Source organism: Schistocerca nitens, chromosome 2 (assembly GCF_023898315.1).
Source record: "Schistocerca nitens isolate TAMUIC-IGC-003100 chromosome 2, iqSchNite1.1, whole genome shotgun sequence".
Classification (NCBI taxonomy): Eukaryota; Metazoa; Arthropoda; class Insecta; order Orthoptera; family Acrididae; genus Schistocerca; species Schistocerca nitens.
In genome coordinates, this window is record NC_064615.1 from 21,117,307 (window position 1) to 21,140,304 (window position 22,998).

Below are 22,998 nucleotides of genomic sequence, written 5' to 3' on the forward strand. Positions count from 1 at the left end.
AGGGAGACCAAGAGATCAATACACTAAGCATCAGTAGTTTGTGACATATAAACAGATGTGCTGGCAGTACTGTTGTACTTAGGTGAAGAAAATATCAAACCCAATAGAGAAATTTTTGACACTGTGAATGATGTACAAACAAAGTATTTTTCTCCTTTTTTTTTCAATCTAATTTATAATCATTTCACACTAAAATCTTTACATACCAAAGAGCTTATTAAGGGGACTACACCCTGCCTATCTAACCCAGGTTAATTTAGGCACATATGTGACCCATTTCTGAAAAAACTATTTGATGCAGGACCTTAACATGTTTACTGTATGTTACATGAAGCTAATAGAGTCAACTGTAATAATATCTATTTTCTCCATTTTATAGTTTCGAAGAAATACTTTTTTTGAACTTCCTAATGGGGAAATATTAATGAATGTAGTACCAGAGGTGGCTTTTTATGTTATGCAGAGTCTCTGAAAATTTCATTCATTTATCTATGATAGTTTGTGATATAATGGGCCATATGTACTGAAAATTTTAGTTTGCGGGAAATTGACTTTAAAGAAAAAACTTCTGAAATTCGTTACTTACAGTTAATTAAAACTGTCCTGCTGCATATGATGGCCCTTCTTTGGCCTTTAGCAAGTCTTCCATCTTCTTTTTCACCTTCCCGGATGTTTGTCTTGCTTTCTTGGCCATATTAGATGCAGACCTGCCTGCATTGGCTGTCCTCATTTTATCGCAGTGTTGCAGCCCTTTGATCATATTTTCGCCAGGATTAATTCCCAACGTTTTCAGTACCCAACATTTTCCAATATTAACACAACTGAATGTAATAACAGCTTCATGAACTGCTAGTTTCATTGTATGCAAGCATACAAATACAGTTTTAGGAAGGCGGTTCCCAATTATGCTGTTCAAACATTCATTTGGGTTGTGTGTCTGCCCATGCAGACATTACCTTAGAAAGTCAGGGTGAGCCAAGTCTCTGAAAATAGGTTTAATTGCTGTAATAACAGCAGCACGAAGAGAATGCTGGTGAGAATAAGATTCTCCAGTTGCCCGAACCCTATTGAATTTGCACCATGAATTTTCTCCTAATGGACACAATCCATGACATGGCTTATCATCAGTAGAGGACTTATGGAAGAATATGGCCCAAACATCTCTCTTCATTGCCTCCAAATTTTCTTTATTTCTCCTAATTGCCTGCCCATAGCATACCTGCAAGTTTTCAATTTCAGTTTTTGCTAACAGACCCTGCCTGGCCAACAATTTTCCATCTTCTAATTTTTTTCCTCTGATATCAACAGTTAGTTTTCTCAGCCTTGTTCCCAAAGGTTTTTTAACATGGCTTACACATTCTGTTTTGCTAATAATGGCATCTCCATATGGCTTAGAGTTCACCACATTGTTGTATGCCTTACTGTCACCATCGCCCAAATATTTGGTGTACCGTACGCCTCTTGTTTCTATGGAGCGATGAAATATTTGTTGTACTCCATGAATTTCCATACCACCACTTGTTCCTCTAAAATTAGCCACACAGTTGTGTTCTTTATGTTCATTGACTTTACAACATTTGTAATATTTAGACATTATCTCCACATCTAAAACTTTACTGGTGTCTACACTCGTGGCAGTCACTACACCACTCAGAGAAGTATTTCCCCTTTTCTGCCAACTTCCATGAAGTGCAACTGAAATATCCGAACATCCATCATTTTCTTCCACTGCTTCCCTGGCAGCCAGTTTCATGCTTTCCTCACTGACCTCACATACAGCTTTCTCTAATATTGCAGTCAGTTTTTCAAATTTATTTGGTGGTTGATGTAAGTTCATCACTGAACAAAATGTTCTCCCTGTAGCCATGCCCTTGCCAATGGATGGTAAGGCATAAACTAATCTAGTATTGATTTCATAAGGGCCACTTGTGTCTGGTTCGAAGAACTCATAAATGAAATCACAGCTGAGCATTTAGTGCAAATTAAATCCAAAGCGATTGCTAGGCCTTTTCTCCCACTGGCACTCTCATAAATTTGCACACTCTGTGACTCACCGCACTGTCTACATTGTACAAATTTAGAAATTACACCTGATAATACTCTCAAATTTATAATAATGTTACTGCAACCCTCGTCAACTTACAGTAAATTCATTATAACTCTCTTGAAATGGTGAGAGCTGCTTTGATGATGCACTTGTTGAAGAATTACAATTAGAAACATCGTTGCCAGGCAACATAAGCTCTTGTACAGAAAGCTTTCTAAAGATGTTTCTTATAAATTGTCGTTTCTTAATAATGCCTTTACGTTTAGTCATCTTCAATAAACACAACAAAACACATGTAAACAAGCACTCCAAATGTAAGTATAACAACTACTCGCAATCGCACTTGAACAGAACTAACAGCGTGTTTGAAAGCGTGTTGTTTACAAACAGCAGAAACAAAAGAATACCAACCGTTGCATTCCCAGGATAGCCATAACACTCGGGAGTAAAAAAAAAAAAAAAAAAAAAACACCTAACGTGGAATGTAGGGGATATAAAGATCTAAAATATATGCGAAAACATGGGCGACAGAAAAGTGGGCGACAGAAAAGTGGGCGTGGCACATAAACACACGTGGTAGGAAAGTGCTCTTTAAATGTTCGGGGGGGGACTCAGCAAAATCCTTTTCGGAGTACTTAAATAAAACCTTAATCTATCAAAAGATGATGAAAACTGAAAATCGAGGTGTGTCCCCCCCCCCCCCCCCATACCCAGGGTTGCTGTTTTTGTTTCAAATAAAATACCCATAAATGACAATCCTTAACACACTTTCAGTGTCACTGAACTGTGAACATACTAACCTCATTTTAGTCCGACATTTCCACTGGTATTTTAGCAACACTTTGTACTGCGAAAACGCAAGTTCGGTACTGCAAAGAATAGCGCACCTGTGTCGTCTGCTAGCTGCTTTGTGTTCGTGGCGCTGGGCGCGCGGCAGTGCGCATGCACGGATGTGCGGCCGCTTGCTTTTGATTGGCTTGAGCAACGCGAACCGACAACAGTGCTTCGGTATCGCTACCGAAATGCATACTGAATAATGCAGAGACTCTAATTCGAGTACTAGACCGTCCACTGCTCTTGAGTAACGAAACAATCGGCACAATGGTGGAAAGATACAGAATAGGGCCCCTGGTCTGAACTCAAACTAATTTTTCTGGTCATGTTCTTCCATCTATAATTGTTTCTTTTCCAGTTCTTTCCTTTTACTTTCGTTTAACCCCCTGCCCTCTAAGCTTCATAATTTTTCCATCTTTTTAGCTCATTTAACATACTCCTACAGCCATTTGTTTCACTTCTGAATCCTTGGTTTATAATCTCATCCAATACCACCAACACATTCTTCCCTCTCATTCTCCTTTGATATAAGTTCTTGAATTAGTTCTCTTGTAACTTTTCTTATATTCTAAGCCTTATCACTCTCTTTACTTCCTCCTGCTAGTAGGAGCCCCTAGCTTCAAAATGTTGCACCTTGGAATATATTGATTTACTCAATCCTCAAACCAAAATTTCTACTAGTTCAGAAGAAACACATTGAGTAATGCTACTAATTATACCAGCCAAAAAAAGATAGAAGTTAATAGACTCACATTCATCACAAAATGAATTGCCACAGCATGGTATCATGACAGCATCTGTTAGCAAATCTTTACAAACAGAGCATTGTAAATCTTCTGGTATTTCTGGTTTCTGAACAATGGGTTCTGGTTCATGCTGAAATGGTGGCTTCTCTTTCTTCCCTTCCTTGTATGCCTGACTGCAATGAAAATAACATTATTAATAATGTTAACATAGGAGAACATTAATACAGAAAATAACGCTGGACCCAGACAACTGAGAAAACAATAGAGAGATTGATCACCAGGTCCCACCAATTTCACCCAGTAACATCTCCTCATTTCATGTCCACGATTTCTATAAATGACACTACCTCGTAACAGAAAGTGCCTTCTAGCAAACAGTGGTGAACACAATTTACTTACATCATTTTATACTGGATTTTAAATATGTATAAATATAGGAATATTCTACAAACTTCCACATTTGGATAAATTATAAGTGTTTGATTAGTTAAAATGTTTGATTATTTGCACTTCTTGGGAGATGCAATAAATAATGGTTGTTTTGATAGGTCATATCATCATTGTTTCTTTGCACAGTGTTGTCTATGGTCAAGGAAACAATGATGAATTGGTTAGAAGGTTCAACTGCCGAAAAAGGTGCACTGTGTTCTCAGAATGTCTAACCAAATGATTTAAGTGTCATTTGTTAGGTGACAAACTTCAAATTTGCCTTTGAGGGGATACAGTTACAAAGTGAGAGTCTAAGTTGGGCTTACTTCACTTCACCTTCTGTATGATCATAAAACACAAAAATTCCACTTTCCATAAAAGCTCTAAGCTCTGTGGTATAAAGAAATATTAAGAAAAAACAGGTTGTTAAATTTCTAACATTGGGAAGAGTCTCGTACAACTGGTGAAACGAACACTCATAATAGTCCTTCAAATGAACTACCGTAGAAAGAAAAGCTCATAACATTTACCTCAATACTTGAGAGCTGGCACTGGTACATTACTGGACAAAAAAATGATATGACCTTAAACATTAAGCAAATGGCCAAGTAGAGCAAATCTGCAGTTCGAAATTTGTGAACTATATGAACTGTCAATTCTTTCAAAAGGGTATACTCTAGAACAAGGCCGGCCACAGTGACCCAAAGTGCACACATGCAATGTGTGCCGGCTGCAGGCAGACCAAGGCCTGGCCAGGCACTCGGCTCTGCTCAGTCCTCCTCAGAAGTACTTGGGGTACAGAGCAATATTTCATTTAGTACTCCGATGCACCAGTTTTCGGTCAGCACAACTCTTAGTTCAGCAGAATTGTAATGTCAGCACTGTATAACCTTAGCTACTTGTTCATGATATGAACGAATGGGAATGATAAAAGAGAGGGGTGAGAATTCTCAATTCGCCTATATGTGACAGGTACTGCATATTTGCTATGAAACGAAATTCCAGTATCATGCAGAAAGGAAAGATTTAGTTGACAATGAAGCAGCAAAAAATTACAAAGATCGACAGATGGGATTCACTGTACATCAAAAAGCACTTTGTGTTAAATTTGCAGACCTGAGCTGGTGAAGAAATTGATGATATGTGTTAAATTTGCAGACCTGAGCTGGTGAAGAAATTGATGATACGAATAGTAAAATTTCTGAAGTCATGCACATGATTCCATTCTCAGTTGCAACGGTTTTCAATGGAACTAGAGTATGGTGAATTCATATATCATTGAAAAGTATGTTGGGAAATTGAAGAGGCATCCCTGGAACACCAGATCATATCTGATGTGATCTGGGCTGGAACAATTTTTCAATTTATAACTCGCTATTGTTGAATTTGTGAAAGGAAAATGGAGTGCAGGAACAAAAAGTATAACATACAGAATGTATGTGCAGAATTCGCTTTTTAAGCATACCTGACTGTACACTGTCCATAGTGCAAGGCAACTTCTTGCTGATTTGATGGAGATTCTTTTAAAAAGAAAATCACGTTATAGAAGGGACACATACTGACACAGACAGTCCCTTAAGTTCACTGCATTTAAGAAAACCCGAGGTTTAAGGAATTCACTGTGGCCTTGAAAGACCTACAAGGATAATTTTATAAATATTTTGTGCTCACTGTGAATCTTGCATCTGTTCCCCCAAAGCTGTTTTCGAGATCATTTGCTGTTTCAGCTGAAAGTGCCCCTGTGCATGCGCAGATTTAACTTATTGACATGAATAGTGATTCCAGTGTTAATGACAAATCTTTTCACATTAAAACTGTCCAGGATGTCAATATTGCTTTCCTTAGGTATAGTTTCAAAGTTTCCATAATGAGGTTACAAAAGTGCTACAATATTTTGGCCAACATATTTGTGTGAGAGACCTTTTTATGAGTGTGAAACCAAATAATATATGGCAATGACCAACCAACAAAACCTACCAAATCTCAGGATAGCCAACAGGGAGTTTGAAAGGGTGAGAGACTTCAAGTACCTTGGGTCAACTATCACTGAGACAAAAGACACTGGCAGCGAGGTGAAAGCCAGAATATCAGCAGGTAACAGATGCTATTTTGCCGCATTACCCACGCTTAGGAGTTGACTTCTATCACGAAAATCCAAAATCCTCATTTACAAAACAATTATAAGACCATTTTTTACGTATGGTGCCGAAATCATGACTGTAAATGAGGAAAGGATCCTTAGCATATGGGAGAGAAAGGTGCTACGTAAAATATATGGCCCAATATATTATCAAGAAGTTTGGCGTATTCGTACAAATGCATAACTACAACACCTTTTTGAAGAACCTGACATTGTCACTACCATTAAAATAAGAAGACTGCAGTGGGCAGGGCACGTGGTCAGAAAGGAAGAAGACAGAGCATGTAATAGGATTTTTGATTGCAAGGCTGGATGCAGACGGCAAAGGGGACGCCCCAGAAAGAGATGGGTGGATGGAGTTGAAGAAGACATGAAAAAGCTGGGTGTCAGAGGATGGAGATGGAAAGCCATGGATCGGATAGAATGGCAGGATATTGTGATGCAGGTCAAGGCCCTTCATGAGCTGCAAAGCTGAGGAGTGGTAGTAGTAGAAACTAAATAAGTCACGATTACATGGCAACTTGAGCGTGAAACTCTGTGAAATGGTCTGTGTTTGTCCATTTGCTGACAGTTTGTACCAGATAAAAATTATATTATCTCTTTCACACACCAAAAATAATTAAATAATAATGAAACTTTCTTTTGTTTGTGATCTATGGTGTTTAGAAATGTGAACTATAAAACCAAGCAGCATGCACTGTGACTGGATTGCCATTGAAATGTGGCACAATTCCCCCTCTCTCACACTCAGTGTGGCATGGCAGTGGGGGTAATGTGCAGTGAGGCTGAGCCAAAATCTTGGCCGCTCCTGCTCTAGAACAATTATATGGACAAGACTGGATTATTTTACAAGTGCCTTTTGGGGAAGACCTTCATTGTCAGACAACAAACAACATGACATTCCTTTAAGTGTTCCAGAAACAGTTTATATATCATAAGAATCTTCAACAGACAATGCTAAGTCAATATAAGAAAGCATGTATAAAACAACAAAACTGGAATAACAAGGAATTCTGGCAATTACTCTGAGTACTTGTAGCATTTGTTAATTTCTCCACGGATTCCTTACCCTAAATAATCTTCCTCTCCACAACAGAGTGTCTTCTGATCTGAAATTTCCCGACAGGATAGGACAAATTATCACAACATTACTCAAACTCTAATCCTTACCTTTTGGCGGTAATTCTATTACCAAATAATCTATCCAGGTTAAACACTGCTGAGAGGTACTGGCAGAAGTAAAGCTGTGAGACCAATTCTGCTTGGCTAACTATACCGGTAAGAGCATTGCCCGCAAAAAGCAAGGTTCCAAGTGTGAATCCTCGTCAGGCACACAGTTTTAATCTGCCAGAAAGTTTGATTCCTTAACCTGCTTCTCATTTGTTTTTTAAACTCTAGAAGAGAGACGTAGAACTACAGCCACATCAAATGAAACCCCTACGAGTGAAAGCAGCCACTTCTGCGTAACTGTTCAGCAATGGATGTGTTCACTCCCTTTCTTCTGAAGGGGCTGCTCTCGCCATCCAAGCTGTGCACTTCATCCATCAGAAGCAGTTCTATCAGTTGTTTATGCACCAGTTTTCACTTTGGTACACCTAACAAACTACTGACTCACTGAATTATTGGTCACACTGGCACAATCTGGTAATGCAATTGTTTGCACACTCAATAGCTGTTCCATTCATGAGCAGGCTTCAGCTGCCAAATTGTACACCCCTACTATGCTGTGGCTGCTCACAATGGAACCCCCACCACTACTCCTGCCCCCTCACATAGTGTGCAATCTGAGCAAGTACAAGAGAAGTTATTTTGTGCACACTTTACAAGAAAAGACAGTTCCTTCACCATTTCACCATATCTGACTCGAGATCACCATCACGATCTTTTTCTTCTTTTCACATGTACCACTCCATTTTTCTATCTTTTAAAGTTTAAACCCTTTTTAACCTTCCCCAATCAATTCTAGGGTAGTGTCATGTATTTTTACCTGTGCATGTTAGCAGTATTAATACTTCCATTTCCTGAAGGTAAGTACTGGCCAGCGTTCCATCTCCATTTTACAGTTTTCTCGAGTGAACTTCCCTTTTAATGTCAAGTATAAAACTGCACTTGAAACAGCCTGAATATGTATTCAATATAAACATGAGGCAGAAATGCTGGGAAGTACTTACCTTCAGAAGTGTCAGTACTCCAGACACACACACACACACACACACACACACACACACACACACACACACACTTAAAAAACTGATAGTTCCAAAAATTAGGACACTGAATGTATGTTTATGTGAGTACACCACAGTACTTTCATTGCTCCTGTGAGTGCATACTGGCCAGTAATTATGCTTCATACTTTTATGATTTTCTGGAAAAGTATCACTCACTTAGAAACGAGAAAGAAAACAGCAACTCAACTGGTAAATAAAGCTTGGTGGTGCAGTGCATTCGTATCTGAAACAACTGGGCTTTAAATAATAACCTTCTCTGCTTACTCAGACCCCAGGTTTTTATGTTCCATCCTTAATGACCTTAATATCAGTGGGACGAGTGCTAACCTCCATTAACTACAGCAAAAAAATGTGAACTACACAATAATAAAATGAAATGGTGACATCATCACTGAGGTCTTGCAATCATATAACTTTTATCAGTATCAAATATTTTGCATCTCATCAGCAACTTTTTTTTATCAACATACATGTCAATGTAAACATCAGTTTCAAAATCAGCAGTCTGAAGTCTCATGATAACGCACTTCACACTGATAAGGTATGCATGACAAAGAAGATTGTGCCTAAGGCATAGAAACTGGTCATATGTTAATAAAAATACTTTGGGTTCGAAAAAGAAACAAAGAAAACATCATTAACACAGAAATTTTGTAGACCTATGTTACAATTGGTTTTCAGTTGAAAAGTAGTTTTCCATACAAAGGCTCTTCTGGATTTTCATCTATTGGGATTTCATTCTTTTCAATGGGAAGAGAGTAGCATTGGCTTTTCTAAAAGGATAACATTCATTGCTTGCTGACAAGGTATTCTTACCTTAAACTGGTAGCCTAAAAGCTAGTTATATCTCTATGTTGTTATGCGTGTGTACGCAACAGAAAAGATAAATGCATGTAAATTCAACTAAACCAACTGCTGGGATTAATGTATCAACACAAACAAAATTTTATACAGTTTAGATGAGCACTCACTGATCTATTGCTGGTACAGCAAAATGTCCTGTTGGTGTCATCATGGCTCCAGGTACGCTTGGTCCCTCAACTGGAACCATAAAACTACGAGGAATGCCAGTACTCTTTTTTATTTCAATTGGTTCCTGAAACAAAAATAGTAGTTACATCCTGAACTTCAAGATAAAACAGTACCACCAAGTATGAAGAATGATTAACCAAAATTACCAAATTTGTGCCTAAAGGACAGTTCTTTATCCAGTGCCCAGGCTGATGACATTTGTAACAACGATAATTTGAAGGAACTTCCCCCATCTGATTTGCACCGCGAATTTTCATGTAGCTAAAATAAAGCAATAAACAGTAAGAATCATCAATGCAAATGGCTTTAAACTAGAACTGGAGAAAGAAAATATAATTACAGGACTAGATAAAAAAAGAAAGAAACCAGCACATATTTTCAATTTCAAATAGAGTTAGCAATAATCTTTGAAGATATAATACACTGAAGAGCCACAGAAATTAGTACACCTGCCTAATATTGTGTAGGACCCATCCTAGATATGCTCAATCTTGCTCATGTTTGGAGGCCAGCAAATCAGAAGAGCATTCCTGGAGCTACTCTGTGGCAATTCTGGAGATGTGAGGTGTCACAAGGTCCTGTTGTAATGCGCAATGGACATGAATGCACGCAGGTGATCGGACAGGATGCTTAAGTATGTGTCACCTGTCAGAATCGTATCTACACGTTTCAGGGGTCCCATATCAAGCATCCACACCATTATATAGCCTCCACCAGCTTGAACAGTCCCCTGCTGACATGCAGGGGCCATGGATTCAGTGAGGTTGTCTATGTCCATCCACTCAATCTAATTTGAAGTGAGACTCATCCGGCCAAGCTACATGTTTCCATTTATAACAGTCCATTGTCAGTGTTGATGGGCCCAGGCGAGGCATAAAGCTTTGTGTCGTGCAGTCATCAAGGGTACAGGAGTGGGCCCTCGGTTCCGAAAGTGCATATCAGTGATGGTTTGCTGAATGGTTTGCACGCTGACACTTGTTGATGGCCCAGCACTGAAATCGGAAGCAATTTGCGGAAGGGTTGCACTTCTGTCATGTTGAATGATTCACTTCAGTCGTCATTGGTCCCATTCTTGCATGATCTCTTTCCAGCCACAGCAATGTCAGTGATTCGATGTTTTACCTGATTCCTGATATTTATGGTACACTTGTGAAATGGTCATACGGGAAAATCCCCACTTCAGAGATGGTGTGTCCCATCGCTTATGCGCCGACTATAACACCACGTTTAAACTCACTTAAATCTTGATAACCTGCCATTGCAGCAGCAGTAACTGATCTAATAACTATGCCAAACACTTATCGTCTTATATAGGCATTGCTGAACCGCAGCATCGTATTCTGCCTGTTCTTACATATCACAGTATTTGAGTACGCATGCCTGTGCCATTTTCTTTGGCGCTTCAGAATATAGACAGTGGTAGCTGTAACAATAAGTAGTGATCTTCAACAGACAACTGCCTCACATTTTGAAGTTTACAGTCTACATACTATTTTTTTTTTTAATTTCAAAACATGTTGGAAATACATTTACACTGCCAAGTTCAGCCATTCCTTACACTACAGTGTCTCCAAACTGCTATGTCTTCCAGTACCTAGAATTAGGCATATGATATACCTCGACGAAGAAAGAGAGGGAGAGACTATAAGTACCAAGCAAATAATACAAGAATTAGTGAATGTTGAGTAAGTGCAGAAAATTCAAAATCCTTAAACACAACATAATTATTACATTTGTCGGTAAAAAAAAAATTATCTATTATAGATGTAATTGATATAGTATCTTTTTGATGTCCCATCCGCACTTTCTATTTTTATGTTCTGACTGATCTCAGAAACCCCTGTACAGATTTTCATCTGGTTTTAATAGATAGACTGATTCACAGGGACGTCTTATGTACACAACTTACAAATATGTTGTGGAAAGTGGATGAATTAAAGACTTCCACTACTGTGAAAACAAATGCATTGACACCTAACAGTACAGCCACCATAACTCCAGAGAGCAGTGAAGCTTTATTAGAATCAGCGTCAGGCATCGTGATCTAGAAACCAAAAGGTTCCAGGATGCCTTTTAACCTAGCATTCACTTCTCAATGATGTCGAGATTCAACAGAAATGAAACGTGGTTAGGAATCCACATTAAATTGCAAACCACTTTTCCCTGGTTGGTTAACTGGTTAGACACACACAAGTTGCCGAAGTGACATCCAATTGAAAGACTTGCATCAAGCCATTGAGCCACATGAAATTACTTTTACCAGAAGTTTTACAGATATTCTCCTTTCATATTTATTATAAATTCAAGTCCTCGGCCACCTTTATCTGCCTGAATGTGAAGGCTAATCTAAGCAGCTCCTCCAGTGGTTTTTATACTTGCACCTTACTCCCAATGGAGTCAGCAAGTTTTTAGGAGGAACAAATGTTATCTGTTCTATCTTTCATTGGTGTTTGGAGTGACATCTCATGGAAATGATTGGAACTGTGAGTTACTGCACTGCCTGTGGGGACAGGAGCAGGGCACAGTCGCGACTGCCTGCAAGCAACCAGCTCTCATAGCCAGTATAGAGCACAAAGTCAGCTAGTGGCTGCCCCACCGACTAATGAGCAGCCTTGGCACCTTTAAACCCAGCTCCCATTGTTAGGCTGATTGCAGTAAGCTACATGAAATTAATTATATTCAGTTATCTAATATTGTTCTCTGAATTTTAACCAGAACTCTACATACCGAACAGTTTAAAAACACTAAGCCAGGAAAGCCGCCAGATCGTAGATATTTAGTGCTACCCATGTGAAACTGTAGCAGACTGCTAGTGCTTTATAAACTATACTGAAAAATAAATCATGGGCAACTATTCTCTAATAATCAGCAACTCAATTATTAAGCCACAGCATATAGTTACTAAATCAGTGTTTTACCCTCTATAATAGTAACAAGACAGTGCCCTGAAAGTAATCAATGAATAAAAAAAAAAAATAATGAAACTGAAAGGCTGGCCCTCCAACATAGCGACAAAAAGAAGGGGATCAAGGTAACATCATTACACTGACAATGTAACATGATTTTGATTAATAAAATTTCTTTCTGGCATCAAAATTAGTAGCCAGTATATACAAGTGAGAGATAAGCATGTAACTGTGAAGGTCTGAAATGCAGCAGTGTAAATGTTTGGAACACTATTTGTAAATTACAGTAGGTTCAAAAAAAAAAAAAAATCACGGTCTTTCACAAGATGGTAGCTAACTGAAATGTACAGGTATTTTGTCAAATGCAAACAGAAGCTATTAATAGTTTGTAGTGCTTGATCTGAGCTGATTTGGCAGTGAATACCTGCGTTGGTGTCTATTCTTCTCATGTAACTGATCCTTTATTATCCAGCGTGTTTAAGTATCTTGTGTTAACCAAATTTCTATTAAATGTAACACAGGCCTAATTTTTCAATCTATAAAGTTCAATAAAGCTTAGATTGCAAATTTGCACAGCAATTTCCATTGACATTAGATTTGACAGTACCAGGAAGAAATGTACTGAAAAACACAATGTAGATAGAAAATTCTCTACACTACAACTGAATTTGCAGCACAAATTTCCATAAGTACCCATATGAATAGAAATAACAATACTATGGAAAGACAGATTGCTACACACCATATAGATGAGATGTTGAGTCACAGACAGGCAATTAAGCTTTCAGCCAAGACACACACACACACACACATACACACACACACACACACACACACACACACACACACACACACACATAATTTTTCCCGAGGACATGCAGCTTTACTGTATGATTAAATGATGATGGCGTCCTCTTGGGTAAAATATTCCGGAGGTAAAATAGTCCCCCATTCGGATCTCCGGGCGGGGACTACTCAAGAGGACGTCGTTATCAGGAGAAAGAAAACTGGCATTCTACGGATCGGAGCGTGGAATGTCAGATCCCTTAATCGGGCAGGTAGATTAGAAAATCTAAAAATGGAAATGGATAGGTTAAAGTTAGATATAGTGGGAATTAGTGAAGTTCAGTGGCAGGAGGAACAAGACTTTTGGTCAGGTGATTACAGGGTTATAAATACAAAATCAAATAGGGGTAATGCAGGAGTAGGTTTAATAATGAATAAAAAAATGGGATTGCGGGTTAGCTACTACAAACAGCATAGTGAACGCATTATTGTGGCCAAGATAGACACAAAGCCCATGCCTACTACAGTAGTACAAGTTTATATGCCAACTAGCTCTGCAGATGATGAAGAATTTGATGAAATGTATGACGAGATAGAAGAAATCATTCAGGTAGTGAAGGGAGACGAAAATTTAATAGTCATGGGTGACGAATTCGTCAGTAGGAAAAGGGAGAGAAGGAAACATAGTAGGTGAATATGGATTGGGGGGAAGAAATGAAAGAGGAAGCCGCCTTGTAGAATTTTGCACAGAGCATGACTTAATCATAGCTAACACTTGGTTCAAGAATCATGAAAGATGATTGTATACATGGAAGAACCCTGGAGATACTAAAAGGTATCAGATAGATTATATAATGGTAAGACAGAGATTTAGGAACCAGGTTTTAAATTGTAAGACATTTCCAGGGGCAGATGTGGATTCTGACCACAATCTATTGGTTATGAACTGCAGATTGAAACTGAAGAAACTGCAAAAAGGTGGGAATTTAAGGAGATGGGACCCGGATAAACTGAAAGAACCAGAGGTTGTAGAGAGTTTCAGGGAGAGCATAAGGGAACAATTGACAAGAGTGGGGGAAAGAAATACAGTAGAAGAAGAATGGGTAGCTCTGAGGGATGAAGTAGTGAAGGCAGCAGAGGATCAAGTAGGTAAAAAGACGAGGGCTAGTAGAAATCCTTGGGTAACAGAAGAAATATTGAATTTAATTGATCAAAGGAGAAAATACAAAAATGCAGTAAATGAAGCAGGTAGAAAGGAATACAAACGTCTCAAAAATGAGATCGACAGGAAGTGCAAAATGGCTAAGCAGGGATGGCTAGAGGACAAATGTAAGGACTTAGAGGCTTGTCTCACTAGGGGTAAGATAGATACTGCCTACAGGAAAATTAAAGTGACCTTTGGAGAGAAGAGAACCACTTGTATGAATATCAAGAGCTCAGATGGCAACCCAGTTCTAAGCAAAGAAGGGAAAGCACAAAGGTGGAAGGAGTATATACAGGGTTTATACAAGGGCGATGTACTTGAGGACAATATTATGGAAATGGAAGAGGATGTAAATGAAGATGAAATGGGAGATACAATACTGCGTGAAGAGTTTGACAGAGCACTGAAAGACCTGAGTCGAAACAAGACCTCGGGAGTAGACAACATTCCATTAGAACTACTGATGGCCTTGGGAGAGCCAGTCATGACAAAACTCTACTATCTGGTGAGCAAGATGTATGAGACAGGCGAAATACCCACAGACTTCAAGAAGAATATAATAATTCCAATCCCAAAGAAAGCAGGTGTTGACAGATGTGAAAATTACCGAACTATCAGTTTAATAAATCACAGCCGCAAAATACTAACGCGAATTCTTTACAGACGAATGGAAAAACTGGTAGAAGCGGACCTCGGGGAAGATCAGTTTGGATTCCGTAGAAATGTTGGAACACGTGAGGCAATACTAACCTTACGACTTATCTTAGAAGAAAGATTAAGAAAAGGCAAACCTACGTTTCTAGCATTTGTAGACTTAGAGAAAGCTTTTGACAACGTTAACTGGAATACTCTCTTTCAAATTCTGAAGGTGACAGGGGTAAAACACAGGGAGCGAAAGGCTATTTACAATTTGTACAGAAACCAGACAGCAGTTATAAGAGTCGAGGGACATGAAAGGGAAGCAGTGGTTGGGAAAGGAGTGAGACAGGGTTGTGGCCTCTCCCCGATGTTATTCAATCTGTATATTGAGCAAGCAGTGAAGGAAACAAAAGAAAAATTTGGAGTAGGTATTAAAATCCATGGAGAAGAAATAAAAACATTGAGGTTCGCCAATGACATTGTAATTCTGTCAGAGACAGCAAAAGACTTGGAAGAGCAGTTGAACGGAATGGACAGTGTCTTGAAAGGAGGATATAAGATGAACATCAACAAAAGCAAAACGAGGATAATGGAATGTAGTCAAATTAAATTGGGTGATGCTGAGGGGATTAGATTAGGAAATGAGACACTTAAAGTAGTAAAGGAGTTTTGCTATTTGGGGAGCAAAATAACTGATGATGGTCGAAGTAGAGAGGATATAAAATGTAGACTGGCAATAGCAAGGAAATCGTTTCTGAAGAAGAGAAATTTGTTAACATCGAGTATAGTGTCAGGAAGTCGTTTCTGAAAGTATTTGTATGGAGTGTAGCCATGTATGGATGTGAAACATGGACGATAACCAGTTTGGACAAGAAGAGAATAGAAGCTTTCGAAATGTGGTGCTACAGAAGAATGCTGAAGATAAGGTGGGTAGATCACGTAACTAATGAGGAGGTATTGAATAGGATTGGGGAGAAGAGAAGTTTGTGGCACAACTTGACTAGAAGAAGGGATCGGTTGGTAAGACATGTTTTGAGGCATCAAGGGATCACAAATTTAGCATTGGAGGGCAGCGTGGAGGGTAAAAATCGTAGAGGGAGACCAAGAGATCAATACACTAAGCAGATTCAGAAGGATGTAGGTAGCAGTAGGTACTGGGAGATGAAGAAGCTTGCACAGGATAGAGTAGCATGGAGAGCTGCATCAAACCAGTCTCAGGACTGAAGACCACAACAAATATATATATATATATATATATATATATATATATATATATATATATATATATATATATATATATATGGTTATAATAGAGGGAAACATTCCACGTAGGTAAAATGTATCTAAAAACAAAGATGATGTGACTTACCAAATGTAAGTGCTGGCAGGTCGACAGACACACACACACAAACAAACAAAAAATTCAAGCTTTCGCAACAAACTGTTGCCTCATCAGGAAAGAGGGAAGGAGAGGGAAAGACGAAAGGATGTGGGTTTTAAGGGAGAGGGTAAGGAGTCATTCCAATCCCGGGAGTGGAAAGACTTACCTTAGGGGGAAAAAAGGACGGGTATACACTCGCGCACACACAAACATATCCATCCACACATATACAGACACAAGCAGACATATTTCTTGAAGATAGCTGTAAACTTGTCTGGGTATGTGTGGATGTGGATATGTGTGTGTGTGTGTGTGTGTGTGTGTGTGTGTGTGTGTGCGCGCACGCGCGCGCGCGAGTGTATACCCGTCCTTTTTTCCCCCTAAGGTAAGTCTTTCCGCTCCCGGGATTGGAATGACTCCTTACCCTCTCCCTTAAAACCCACATCCTTTCGTCTTTCCCTCTCCTTCCCTCTTTCCTGATGAGGCAACAGTTTGTTGCGAAAGCTTGAATTCTGTGTGTATGTTTGTGTTTGTTTGTGTGTCTGTCGACCTGCCAGCACTTTCATTTGGTAAGTCACATCATCTTTGTTTTTAGATATATAATCTGATGGGGTAATGGGAGTAAGGAGGAGATATTGAGTGGGGAGGGGGAGGGGTAACATGGTGGGGGGGGCGGAGAGGGGGGGAGTGTAGTGCTGCTTGTGAGCGCGTGGAGGGGCACGGTGGGAACAGGGTCAGAAGACTAGTGCGTGCATTGGTGAAGTCCGTGTAGTGCTGGAGTGGGGTAGGAAAGGGGGACGGGTAGGTGGAAGACAGGGACTAGTGAAGGTTGAGGTCATGGGGGTTACATGAACATAGGATGTACAGCAGGAGAGGCCCCACCTGTGCAATTCAGAAAATCTGGTGTTATTGGGAAGGATCCAGTTGGATTTCTGGAATGGGGTCACAGTAGCAGAGTTTTTAGGTGAATAAATCTTACACATCTCCATCATGTAATCCCAGTAGTTCAAAAGCACAATGGTGGAGCCTCACACAGGGAAGCACTCTGCCAGCTGTCAGATTCAGCTACTTACAAACCCTGTCACAGTGAACCTGTTAAAGAAATTGAATAAGTTCTCCAATTCCTCCTAAAATCCTTATGCTCATCCCAGAACCTCTCTACCGATTCTATCTCTCCTCAACCCCACCATTACCTGCATTCTTACCTTCGAAATGCTTCCTCAAGTCTGCAAACCCAGCCAGCTATGACATACCATTGTGACTGGTTACTGTGCCCCACTGAGTGAATCTCTGCTCTCGTGTACCAACACCTTTAGCCAATTATCCAAAGCCTACCCTCCTACTTAAAAGACCATTTCCTCCACCCACTCGCCATTGTTTCTGTTCCTTTATCACATGGCACCTTCTTTATCACTGTTTATACTACCTCCCTTTAAACTAACATCCCAAATGCCATTGGCCTATCCCTATTGAACACTACTTTTCCCAGTGCCCCAAGGATTTGTACCTCAGTCCACAATCAAACCTACCAACCACCACCAATACCTCCACTCCCAAAATCTGGCACCCACTCCATATCAAGAAGTCCCTTCCATCAAGACCATCCACCTCTGCTTCTTTAGTGACACACAGTTCCTTTTGAAATACACCAAGGGTCTCACTGAGGCCTCCAAACATTGAAATTACTTTCCACACCTTGCCTCCCATGCCTTATATCTCCTCCTACACACACCATTTGGTGACAAGGAGTAATTCTCTCTTAAATCAGTATCTATGTCTGAAACCAAAATGATAATTAGCCTGCCTACCCACTATCCTTCCCACAACTCCCACAGTGTATTCTACTTAACTTAAGCAATATCCTTGTCCATCCCTACTTTGCCTCTGACCCAAGCCTCTTGCCTCACATCTCACATCCTGCAATGGACCTAGATGCAAGACCTTTCCTCCATATCCTCCAACCACTACCTAATCCAGTCCAGTCACATACATCTTCCATCCCATCAAAGATAGGGCTACCTGTGAAAGTAGCCATGTGATCTATGAACTAAACTGCAACCACATGGGCATTGCACCTGTTCGCATGAACTCTGAAGAAGACACACCTGGACCACACAGTTAAACATACCGCCCAAAACAATGTGCTTCACTTTGATGACTGCTTCACAGCCTGTGCCATTTGGATTCTTCATAACAACACCTGCTTTTATGAAATGTGCAGGTGGGAACTCTCCCTGAAGTATATCCAAGTATATCCTACGTTCCCTTCCCCTGTCCTCCACCCGTCTACCCCCTTCACTCTCCCAATCCAGCACTACACAGACTTCTATATCGCCAAACCACCCATTAATCTTTTTCCCCTTCTCTACATCTCTCCTTTTCACCTACCCAACCTCCAAACTTTACCACACAGCACAATCCTGCTCCCACAATGTCCCACAAACAGCACTACACTTTCCCCCAACCCACCCTGTTAACCTTCTCTCTCCCTTCCTCATACTACATCCTCTTTCCTATCACCCACAACTGCTGCTCACATCAGGTACTGTTGGTGTTCACAGTCTGGCCACAAACAGGAGTGATGCGTGAGTGAGCTGTGCTTGCATGAATGTGTATGAATTTTTTTTTTTTGGAAGAAGGCTTTTTGGCTGAAAGCTTGAATGTACACTAGACATTTCGTTGCACATGTCTGTGACTTAATGACTATATGATGAGTTGCAATCCATCCTTTTCGTAATATTGGTATTCCATCCTGAACTTTAATCTGTTTCATATCAGTAGAAATGATCAGTAAAAACAAGTAAATAACAACAGGTATTAGAAAATCCTCTCAGACCCTTAAATATCTCAGTTCCCTAATAAAGAGCTATAGTGAGCCACAATTCCTAAACTTATGATGATCACAAGAAGATCTACGGAATGGTATTGCTTGTTGCAAGGACATCTTCCCAAAAATATTATTTAATGTTGAAATGAAAAGTAAAAAAAGCTGGATGAATATAAAACAGGGAACAGAAAAAACAAACAGCTAAGGGTCAGAGACAGAGGAATAAACAAACCAAAAGTACTAGAAAATTTTGTGTTGATTATTTTTCTAGTACTCCAGAAAAGGTAAAGCAGTGACGATACCCAATAACCCAACAATGAAACTGATGGCAGAAAAATAGATCTACAAAATAAAGTTAATATACAGCAACATAGAAAATTAAAGGTCTTTATCTTTACTACGACCATATTCAAAAACCATAGCATCAGTTGGGAAAGACGAACTAATGATTTACCTGAAAAAATATAAGCTCCATAGTGAAGTACAATTTGGTTTCTGTTGTACCAAAAGTATACAGTACTGCATGTGTCATAGAGAAGTTAACTAAAGTGGTACTTCATACACAAGACAATGGTAACAGTGTAACAGATATATTTTTGGACAATGCTGACCCTAAAGTTCAAACGAATACTTCAATAATTAGAAATGAGAGTAGCAGCAAAGAAATGGTTTCTATTATATTTGGAAAACAGTATACAGAAGATGAAGATAGTAAAAGCCCCAAATGAAGTGAAAGTTTCAATAAAACATCTATCAGGACCAAAATATATTAATAAATGAGTTTGTAAATGTAGTATATCTTACGACCCTTATTATTCTCCACCAAATAATAGTGAAAAAATACTTTTTGGAAATGTCGGCGACATCTTCATTGCAGAATTCCATAGAGAAAGCAAAAGAAAACCTTAGGAATGTTTACAATTGGCCTATAAATAATGAACTTGTATCAATCATAAAAATATTAATTTTATTTAAAGTGTGAAAATACGAGGATGTGTGGAAAAGCAATTAATCCAATTTTTTTATTATGTTCTCAATATTGGTTTAGGTATTATATTTTAAGCATATTACATAGTCCAGAATGAGATTTTCACTCTGCAGCGGAGTGTGCACTGATACGAAACTTCCTGGCAGATTAAAACTGTGTGCCGGACCGAGACTCGAACTCGGGACCTTTGACTTTCGTGGGCAAGTGCTCTACCCACTGAGCTACCCAAGCACGACTCATGGCCTGTCCTCACAGCTTTACTTCTGCCATTGTCTCATCTCCTACGTTCCAAACTTTACAGAAGCTCTCCTGTGAACCTTGCAGAACTAGCACTCCTGAAAGAAAGGATATTGGTAGAGCACTTGCCCGCAAAAGGCAAAGGTCCCAAGTCCAAGTCTCGGTCCGGCACACAGTTTTAATCTGCTAGGAAGTTTCATGAATATAAGGTAACTGAAAAATTGGGGCCCATACGGAGGCAAACAGACAGCAGTTTTTCCCTTGCTCTATTTGCAAGTGGAACAGGAAATGAAATGACTAGTAGTGATACAAGATACCTTCCACCATAGCTTGTTGAGTACGTATGTAGATGCAAGGTGAACTGTACAAAATATGGTTGTAACATTCAACTGCAGGAAAACAAAAGTAATAAGTTCATACAAACACCTGTTTGAAGAGTTGGGGATTTACCATATGAGTAGAGCTATTAACTCATTACCCTCTTTAAGGAAACTATGAATAATTGTTACACTAACAGTTATGCTCAAGATCAGCCAACAAAGTCAGTCTTAACTTACAATTATTATTTTTTATCATGTAAGTAAACATTACAATAAATTTTTACTAAACAGTAGAGGATTGTTACCTAAAGACAAGTAAAAATGTTGGTATTGGTAAAATATGCAGAATTGTGTGTCTTGTGAAAAAACTGTGCACCAAGAATCTGCAATGGAAAAACTAACTGCCACCTATCTGTCTAAGCTCAGCATCTCTTTCAGTAAGAAGTGATGTTTATTCATTTTTCAGAGAAACAAATGGGAAATGACAAAGAAAGTAATGGAGAGACAGGGATACCATCATGGTCCTGACGTCAGCTGAAAGAACGTGTGTGCATTATACAATTATCTGTAAACCACCAGGTATGATTACTTAAATTTAGATGAATTTGTCTGAGAGTCTCTTGTCCTACAGTCCACAAATTTGCAAAGATCCTTTGTCCTGTTGAAAACTAATTTAAAGAAACTGCATGAAACTTCAGTGTCTCACAATTTTCAGTATCTGAGAGTGTGCAGTAAGTGTGCAAAAATAACTTGTTAATAGAGAATACAAGCTTGGTTTTCCTGTTCTTGTGAACACAGGAGAAAACTGTGTTTCAGGGAATTTTGTTATACATTCTCATTTAATAAGTTTCTTGTGGTGGCCATTTTTGCATCAGCTGCATATAAATTACCGTGGTTGCACATAAAGTTTTTCATTTATCTTGTGCACCCAGACGAGTTTCACCTTAGTTACAAGGCATCTTCAGTGGGTACAAGATCAGTGTCTCAATCATCATTTTTAAGCCAAACAGCTTTTTATAAGGTGACAAACTGGTGTCACTGTTTTCAATGTACAGTAATTTAACGGTGACACAGAAAATGATAACTGTATGTTGAAAATAGTGACCAAATGAAAAAGTGCAAACTTTCAACCAGTTTGTCACCTGAGAGAAAGCTGTTTGGCTTAAAAACAATGAATTTGACACTGAACTGACACCCACTGAAGATGCCTTGTTACTAAGGCAAAATGAGTCTGGATGCACAAGATAAATGAAAAACTTAATTTGCAACATGCAAAGGGTAGTTTGCTTTTGAACTACTGTAATTTAGTCTCATTTGCTTTCATAAAATAATATTCGTTATATAAATAACTGAACCAAGTATATGCCTAGAACAAAGAAAAACTATGCTTATTTATTTTGATTATAGGAAAATAAACAAACAATCAGGCTGCACCTATGAAATTGGTTCATATAAGTTTAGTGTCACGCATAGTTTCACTTACCTTGGATCAGCAATAAACTGTACACACAATGTTCATCTCTGGGATCCTAAAACAAGTACGTCTGCCAACAAGTATTACCATGGCCTCAGAAGGCATCTGAAATCTAAGTTGCTGTTCAGGAAAACTTAAGTTATGATGTATAAAGTAGTGGTGAGGCTGGTGCTAACGTATGGTGCAGAAATCTGGACATTAATGGAATTTGATAAAAAGCAACTGGGCACACTTGAAAGTAAATCTTGAGACAAATTATTGGACCAGTGAAGAAAACTGACTGGATGCAAGAGGAAATTAAATTATGAATTATATAATGTATATGATGAACAAGACACTGTCAGTGACACTGAAAGGCTGGAATGGGCAGGATGTGTACTGAGAGCTAATGACAGAATGATTAAGAAGATATTCATTGCAGCGAACAGGGGGATTGGAGGACCAAAGCTAAGGTGGAGGAAGATATCAGAAAGGACATAAGGAAAACTGGAATTCACAGCTGGAGGGGTCTGACACTAAACAGGAAAGAATGGAATACCCTTCTATGGAGCGCCAAAGCTCAAAAAGGGGCAATGTCTCACTGATGATATCTAATATCATTTTAACAAATTGTCAAACTATTTGTTCCAAGTGCCCCCTAGCAGCTAAGGGCTTCATAACAATAGGCCAGTAGTAGCTCTTCAACCACATAAAACTGTAGTTGTATCAACCAAGTCCCCATTTACAACAATTTCTCAAAGTCACATGTGTTATATTAGAGATGGTTATCTTATGAAT

General features: G+C 39.1%; 1 protein-coding gene across 4 annotated transcripts in view; it reads right to left on the reverse strand.

Moving 5' to 3' along the window:
• Nucleotides 1-22,998, reverse strand: part of LOC126235680 (E3 ubiquitin-protein ligase RBBP6) — a 400,367-nt gene that overhangs the window by 260,996 nt on the left and 116,373 nt on the right. For all 4 annotated transcript variants that reach the window (XM_049944411.1, XM_049944412.1, XM_049944413.1 and 1 more), the window contains exons 7-9: nucleotides 9,606-9,720; nucleotides 9,399-9,523; nucleotides 3,634-3,800 (exon numbers count right to left, since the gene is read on the reverse strand). In XM_049944411.1, coding sequence (XP_049800368.1) covers nucleotides 3,634-3,800; nucleotides 9,399-9,523; nucleotides 9,606-9,720 — 407 coding nt within the window. The remainder of the gene's footprint in view (nucleotides 1-3,633; nucleotides 3,801-9,398; nucleotides 9,524-9,605; nucleotides 9,721-22,998) is intronic.